General features: G+C 59.3%; 1 protein-coding gene across 1 annotated transcript; it reads right to left on the reverse strand.

Moving 5' to 3' along the window:
• Positions 1-521: 521 nt before the first annotated feature.
• On the reverse strand, positions 522-6895 carry SNAI3 (snail family transcriptional repressor 3). The gene is made up of 3 exons (XM_073308488.1): positions 6787-6895; positions 4723-5340; positions 522-1411 (listed from the first exon to the last, which is right to left on the reverse strand). Exons 1-3 carry the CDS (start codon positions 6860-6862, stop codon positions 1230-1232), a joined length of 876 nt encoding a protein of 291 aa, XP_073164589.1. The 5' UTR covers positions 6863-6895; the 3' UTR covers positions 522-1229.
• Positions 6896-7943: the final 1048 nt, after the last annotated feature.

Consider the following 7943-nt stretch of genomic DNA (forward strand, 5'->3'; position numbering starts at 1 on the left):
ACCGTATGTTTTGGGGCTGGAGGACATGTCTGTGTCCAAGTGGTGAAGGTGAGTGAAACTGTGCCACGAATGGGGAGAAGCAGATGCCTGGGAGAGAGGTAAGAGAGTGTCTGAAAGCCAAAGAGCACAGAAGCAGTTCCTCTGCTATGACTACGCACAGCCCTGGAGACTTCTGCCAATCAATGTCTCATTGTTTCTTCTATTCTGTCTCTATCCTCCATTGCCCCTTGTCTGATACTTAAGACTGTAACTCCTTGGGGCAGGGACCATTTTCTGTTCTGTGTTTCAGAGGCTAGCACACTGGGATCCTGGCCCATGGCTAGGGTTCTGGGTGCTACTGCAATACAAGTAACCCCGATCAGATAAGTGCTGAGGCTGGGGGGGAGCAATGCATCGTGAAACAAGGCTAGGAGGGTGTGTCACCAAGGTGGGGCAGCAAGCAACCTGCGCCCTCGCAGTGAGAAGTCGCTGGCCCCATCCTCTTTTGGGCAATAAGACAAGTTCATTTTGCAGACTGTCAGTTTTATTTTTTATTAGACACCAGGCAATCAAACTGAACCCATGTGCAACAACAGATCCCACAGGGGCAGCCACGGAGCAGTGGCAGCATGCAGGTGGGGAATGGACAGCTCCCACTGGCTGCAGGTAACCTGACGTCCCAGCCCCTAATGAGGGAGGTGGAGACTCTTGGATGCAAAGGATGGGAGAGGGGCAGAAATGACTAGAGGCTATTCCTCCGGCGCGGCTGTGCTTGAAGCACCGTTCAGGCAGCCCAGCTGAATGGGTGCAGACAAACATACTTCCAAGGCAGGTGAGTAGAGTGGATGCAGCTTGGGGCTTTGGGGGCGATCCAGTTCACCCCTAGAGAGCCAGAGCTCAAGGCAAGGAGCTCAAAGCTAGCCTGGAACGCAGTCTCCACTCCCCTTCCTCACGTGCAAACTGAAGGGCATTGCCTGCATGGAGACAGAACCAAGCCATTCCTGCAATGCGTTTGCCAGGCCTCCAGCACTGCCCTCTGCAAAGCTGGTGCCATTCAGCTGAAGACACAAAGCTGGAAGATGGGTATAGATCTCCACCACCACCAGGAACCGGAGCCTTCTCCCCCGGTAGCACACATCCACCCGCACCCTCCACAGCGTGGCAGGATGCCAGGAGCTCCCACGGAGATGCCCAGGTCTACAGTGGGTTTCCTTGTTCTGACCGCTTGGTGCGGCCCTGGGCAGCGGGCGTCAGGATGCAGGGCAGCAGCCAGCCTCCTCGTGCCGGGAGAGCAGAGACACCCGGGAGAAGGTTTTGGAGCAGCCCCGGCACTGGTACTTCTTGACGTCCGAGTGCGTCTGCAGGTGGGCGCGGAGGTTGGAGCGGTCGGCGAAGGCGCGGCTGCAGTGCGAGCAGCTGTAGGGCTTTTCACCTGGGGGGGAGCAAAGACAACACTGTCAGAGAGAACCGCCCCCACTCAAGCAGCTCCAGCTGGACAAGGCCCCGGGCCCGGGGCACCAGCCTGGCTTGGCCGGGTCGGGGGAGGGACCGGTCCCGCCTCTGGTCTGGTTTGTACAGTTGTCCTTTGAGATCCGAGCAGCCTGGGGTCCCAGAAATAGCAGTAAATTCCACACAACTCTTCTATCCTGGCTCCCCCTTGAAATCAGTGGGGTGCAGCGGCCAGGCCGAATGGCAGGCAATCGCCATGGGTTGCTAGGCGCTCAGGTGGGTTAGGGGGTTTCCAGGGAGTAGGAGGGAGGGAGTGTTGTGAACATCCCAGTGGCTGCCCAGCCCGCTGCCCGTTGTAACCAGGGGAATGCTCCGCTTCCCTGCCATGTGGAAGGGGGCTGTACAGCAGGAAGAAAGAGCGGAGACTGGAGCCAGGTGGACAGACAGCCCAAGAGACCTGGAATCTCATTTCCAGCAGCTGACTGCACACGTAAATGTCAGAAGCGTTCCACCATGGGGGGAGCATGGACTTGCCAGCTGGAAGCCTTTCACCTGAGCATATCGTAGCAGCAGGGGTGGGACACAGCACCCAGGGGAGTCAGGATCTTGTATTCCCTCCAAGCCAAGCCAGGTGACTCTTCCCAGCCACCCCCCTAGCCTCTGCTGCAGAAGCCAGCACAGGCCAGACAGTTTGGCTTGAAATTCACAATCTAAGGACTCCCTTTCGACGTAGAAGTTGGAGATGGAAAAGCCCCATCAGACCCTCTCCCCAGGGCGAGGCCCAGATCATTCCCCTCCCAGCACCATTTGCCAGCCATGGGGCTTACAACACTCGCCTGGGGAGAATATTCCACACCCCAAGGCAGCTCACTGCCAGGTTTGCCCTGCTTCAACCTAATCACCCCACTACCACCCTTTATTATCCCTCTATATACCACACTGAGTAGCCCCTCACTTCCTCTGCTCCCACCCTTAGGTGCTGCTTAGCCAGGCTAGGTGCATGCAGCTTTTTCAGTCTTTCCTTGTAAATCAATCCTGCCAGGCTGCTGATCGGTCACTCTTCTCAGAACTCCCTGCAATTTGTCCATATTTTCCTGCGATCCTGGTGCCCAGAACCAGGGGCAATATTCCAGGTGCCGTGCCCAGAGCCCTGTACAAAGGAACCAGGACTGGCCCTGCTCCGGAGCCCAAGAGTCACACACGCTAACCTTTGCTTTGCAACCGGATCCTATTACCTGCTCATGTCCGATGGGCTGTCTGCTTAAGGGGACACTGGTGAGTCAGCCTCCAGCCCGCCCCCAGCCTCTCTTGCGGGGAGACAAACATCAGCTTATTGTGTATCCTCTGCAGGAGCACTGCTGCTCACGCACAGCTCTGGGCTAGGTTCGTACATGGGATATGGAGGGGGATATGTGCATTGGGCACTGGTATTGTGTTTCCTGTTTACCACCTCTATTTTAAGCGTGCAGGGAGGGGGGAAATCGCAAGTCTCCCACTTCGGAACAACCAGCTTTGTAACTGGATTTCTCAGCCTACATGGCATGAGCACTTCCTATTACAAGAGGAACTTTCCCACAACAGCAAATCTGGCAAGAGACTGTTTAGGCAGAAGAAATGTACTCGACCAGTGCTCCTCTGCCACTTTCTTTGCTGACAGCACTAAAATCTTCAAAGCACTTTATCAGCACTAACCAACCCTCACAACCCACCTGGAGATAGGTAAGTATTACCCATGTTTCACAATGGGGAAACTGAGGCAACATGCCCAAGGCCATAGTACGTGAGCCAAGAGGGGGCAAACCAAGACTGTAAAGGCACCACAACAATCTTACAATAAACACACCATGAGTAAATAGAATTAGGGCTAATCTGGATGGAGTAGAGAACATCTTTTTAAAAGGAGAGGGGAATTTCCCCTCCCTTCCCCCAATCCGTAATACCTAAGATTATTAAAACCAGAAGAATTCTCTTTTAAATCATTTACTTCTCACTAGTTGCATTTGCTCTGGATGTTGTTCTCATCTGGCATAACGGAACAAAGCTAGTCAGTCTGATTTTTGGTTACTTCGCTGCTAGTCAATTTGACTTGAGTTATCCAATTTCTAAGGGAATAGGTAGGAAATACTGCAAATATTTCTACTAAAGGGACACAATCAAGGTAAATGGTGACAAAAATATTAGTTTTGCTAAAACAAGCTTTTATGAAACCTAAACCCAACAGGGCAAGATTTCCATACTTTAAAAAAATTCATTCCCATGAAAACAGTTGTTTTTAAACATTCATCTGCAGTGTCTGTAACCCAGACATTACAGCACCAAGAGTTATAAATTGAAACTCACAGGGGGAAAACTAAGTTCATTGAGTTTGCATTGTCCAAACAAATAGAAATGCAAAGGGCAAACAAAGAGCAAAACAGGGCCGAGCAAATGGGATTCTGAGGATCTACTTACTTACTCTAAGGGGTTAGATTCTTCTTCCAAGATCCTGGCATGATTTATGCACTTGTTTAACTTCCTGCATGCAGGTAGAGCCATTGAAGCCAATGGGATTATTTGGGTGCATAAAGGTAAAGTCTGTGCAGGATGCCTTAGGGCTGGTCATCTCTGCACTGTTGGCCGGAGCTAGAGCTCAAACGTTGCCCGTTGCCCCTACCCTGACTCCCGTCCACACTTTAAACTCCACCTAGCTGGCGCACCACCAAGGGGGAGTTGAAGCTCCAGGGGGGATGCAGCCACTCAGATTACAACAACTCATCAACTGTGGCCCCTGGAGCGAGCAGTGAGAGGAGCTCCAGTGTACTAAAACAAGCCCTTGGCCTGTAAACTCCTCAAGGCAGGGACTGCGGTATCCTGGGTCTCTGTACAGCGCCTAACGCCAAAGGCTCACTCTGATCTAAATGGAGCCTTTAGGTGCTACTGGGATACAGATACAGAGTATTAGTGTCCCAGGTACAGAGGTTGGTCTGCAGCGTTTGATCTTTTACTCTTGGGATCTGCAAAAAATCTCCATACAAAATACAAGCATTTTGAACCCAACTGGGCCTGGCAGGCTGTTTTGTGAATGCCACATTAAAAGGCCGATCCGCCAGTCAAGCCTGGGGACAACAACAGATTAGCCATTTTCTCCCAACCCGCCCTCCACTACCGCCCGCTATGCACCTGCGAGCCAACTAGACCAGCTTGTTGTGCAAAGTTACTGGCCAGGCAGAGCCCTGTAAACACAGGAAAGGTGCTTCCCTCCCTGTGCAGCCCTGCGCTGTTACCCCGAGGACTCGCCCCGGCACTGCACCCCACCTGTGTGCGTTCGGATATGTCCCTGGAGCAGCCAAGGCCTGGAGAAGGCTTTGCCGCAGATCTTGCAGACGCATGGTAGTGTATGGGTGCGGATGTGCATCTTGAGCGCTCCCAGGCTCCCGTACTCCTTGTCACAGTACTTGCAGGTGAAATACTTCCTGGCCTGCAGCACGCAGCGCTGCTGGCGGTGTTTGGCCAGCCCGGAGAAGGTGTGGTAGGACTTGTGGCAGTCAAAGCACTCAAATCTCTCCAGGGGCTCAGCTGCCCTGCCCCGTGCCCCTTGCAGTTTGTCCTGGGCTCCCCTGTGCCCCTCTGCTGGGCTCCCCGGGTCGGGTGGCCTCCTTTGGGGCAGGCTGAGGACGGGGGGCAGGTTGAGGTTGTTCTGGTTGTCTTTGAGAGGGGAGCCCGGCGCTCGGCCCGTTAACGTGTCCACCAGGCTGATCTCCAGGTTGTGGGGGCTTGTGCTGGGAGTCCTTTTGGTATCCCCATCCAGTGGGAGAGGCAAGGAGAAGCGGGCGAGGATGGAGCTGCCGGCCCAGGGCGCGGAAGGGGCGCCGTCATTCGGGATGAGGATGGGGATGACCAGCCCCCCGCAGGCGTGGCACGCGCCATCGATTTCTGGGGAGAAGCAAGAGGCAGGTGAACACGGAACCATGGACATTGTCTAGTGGCTCCCACCCGCATGCCCTGCAGGCGCGCCTAGCCAGGAGCTGTGCACCGGGGAGAGCAGCACGGCAGAGCTGAAGGCCAGTTCCCCCCGTGTGTCCATTAACCAAAGTCCGCTCCGCCTACACACTGTGTACACACCAGGCCCTGCATCACGGTCACCCCAACTCCTCCACCCCCTGCGGGTTTGTTCTGCTCGGCCCTTACGCACTGTGTGGAGAGAAGCCGGGGACCGCTTTGGGGCAGGGGCTGCTATTGGGGCAGTGCTATTTACAGGCTGAGCACCAGGATGTTGGGCTGGCCCCAGCACTCCCTGCTAGCTCCAAGGTCCACCCATCTAACTCCCCACAATGATCCCCCTTCTCTAGGGAAGGGAAGCCTCAGTGCAGAAGCCAGAGCCTTGTTCTACCTGATGGAATTGGCCACCTTTCCTGCTGCTGCTGCCCCAGTCTCCTAGGTCCTGGACCTGTGAAGGGAACTGGCTCCAGCAGTTGCTAAGGCTCCCATCCGGTGGCATCCTGCCCCAGCCAAGGGGCCCCTGCTGGGAAGACGGCCCAGGCCATCTATCCATGGGTGAATCAGGCCCACCATGGTGCTCAGTGGAGCGCGCTGGACTTTCCAGGAGGTCCAAGAGGGAAGTTAATCACAACACGGCCAGTGTCAGCCCTTGTGCCTCCATCCTGGGGAGATTTCTGACCTCCCCCGCCGGAGCAGACTGGAAATACTCCCTCCCCCCCTCCTGCTGGACTCGGATGAGATGACAGCAGTGGGTCTATCGGGAGGGTCCCCCTGTCTGAAGGGGGGCCCCCCACTGGGACCGCCTGTTTGAACTGCTTGGGAGCCCCTCTCCGCAGCTCCCCCGGCCCGAAGACCCCCCTGCAGAAGGAAGCGAGGTTACTTTGCAGTCGCACCCCCGCGCTGCTTTGCTCCAGCCCGCCCCCAGCCGCCGGGGCAGCCCCACGGCAGGACCGGGCCACCGCTTCCCCCGCCCGCGGGCCGCCGCGCTGCGCTGCGCGGGGCGCAGGGGGGAGCCGACCCCTGCCCGGCGTGACGCTCGTTCCTCCCGGCGGTGCAGAGCCGGGCCGCCAGCCCCAGAGCCCGGGAAGCGGTGGGGCTGGCTCGCTGGGGCGGGGAGACCCTCGCCGTCACCCCCAGGAGGCGCCCCGCTGCCGGAGGCGAGGCGCAGGGGAACCTGCCCGCCGCGGGAGCCTGCGCCCCGGGACAGCGCCCGCGGGAAGCCGGGAGACCGGGCGGGGTGGGAAGGGGAGCAGCCCGGGCGCGCAGGGAAGTCGCGGTCCGGCAGCAGGGTGACCCCCAGCAGGACCCGCACCCCGCGACGGGTCCCAGAGCCGGGGGGCCCCCCTGGGGGCCCTGCCCCGGGGCGCGGCGCGCCCTCACCTTGCCGCGACTCCAGCTGCCCGTAGTTGGGGACGCGGGTGCTGGAGGGTTTCTTCACCAGGAAGGAGCGCGGCATGGCCGGGCGGGCAGCGGCTCTGCGCCCGGAGCCCGCCGGCAGGTGCCCTAAGGCGCCCGGCTCATTAGCATGGGCCGCCCGCCGGGCCAACCGCAGGGCGAGGGGCGGGGCGGGGCGGGGCGGGGCGGGGCCGCCTCCCCCGGGGCCGCCCCCCCGCTACAGGTGCTGGCGGGGGGGGGGAGACACGGCGGGACGTGCTGCGCGGCCGCCCCCCCACACCCCGCCCGAGCACCCCCAAACCGCCCCCCAGTATCCCCTACCCAGCCCTAACCAGCCCCACCCCCTGCACTGCCCCCAGCTCCTCCAGCACCCCTCTGCTGCCCCCAGCACCCCCATAAACCGCCCCCAGTATCCCCCTACCCAGCCCTAGCCCCTGCACTGCCCCCAGCTCCTCCAGCACCCCTCTGCTGCCCCCAGCACCCCCATAAACCGCCCCCAGTATCCCCCTACCCAGCCCTAGCCCCTGCACTGCCCCCAGCTCCTCCAGCACCCCTCTGCTGCCCCCAGCACCCCCATAAACCGCCCCCCAGTATCCCCCTACCCAGCCCTAACCAGCCCCACCCCCTGTACTGCCCCCCAGCTCCTCCAGCACCCTCTCCACCACTCTGCTCCCCCCAGCACCCCCATAAACCGCCCCCCAGTATCCCCCTACCCAGCCCTAACCAGCCCCACCCCCTGCACTGCCCCCCAGCTCCTCCAGCACCCTCTTCACCCCTCTGCTGCCCCCAGCACCCCCATAAACCACCCCCAGTATCCCCCTACCCAGCCCTAACCAGCCCCACCCCCTGCACTGCCCCCCAGCTCCTCCAGCACCCTCTCCACCACTCTGCTCCCCCCAGCACCCCCATAAACCGCCCCCCCGTATCCCCCTACCCAGCCCTAACCAGCCCCACCCCCTGCACTGCCCCCAGCTCCTCCAGCACCCCTCTGCTGCCCCCAGCACCCCCATAAACCGCCCCCCAGTATCCCCCTACCCAGCCCTAACCAGCCCCACCCCCTGCACTGCCCCCCAGCTCCTCCAGCACCCCTCTGCTGCCCCCAGCACCCCCATAAACCGCCCCCCAGTATCCCCCTACCCAGC

Source organism: Lepidochelys kempii, chromosome 12 (genome assembly GCF_965140285.1).
Source record: "Lepidochelys kempii isolate rLepKem1 chromosome 12, rLepKem1.hap1, whole genome shotgun sequence".
NCBI classification, from domain to species: domain Eukaryota; kingdom Metazoa; phylum Chordata; order Testudines; family Cheloniidae; genus Lepidochelys; species Lepidochelys kempii.

What these genes read in the sequence shown, in the direction of transcription:
- SNAI3 (XM_073308488.1), bottom strand. Translation starts at nt 6,862, where the DNA reads ATGCCGCGCTCCTTCCTGGTGAAGAAACCCTCCAGCACCCGCGTCCCC. An exon ending in GCAGCTGGAGTCGCGGCAAG is followed by an intron (nt 5,341 to 6,786) that starts GTGAGGGCGCGC and finishes GCTTCTCCCCAG; the next exon opens with AAATCGATGGCGCGTGCCAC. An exon ending in ACATATCCGAACGCACACAG is followed by an intron (nt 1,412 to 4,722) that starts GTGGGGTGCAGT and finishes GCTCCCCCCCAG; the next exon opens with GTGAAAAGCCCTACAGCTGC.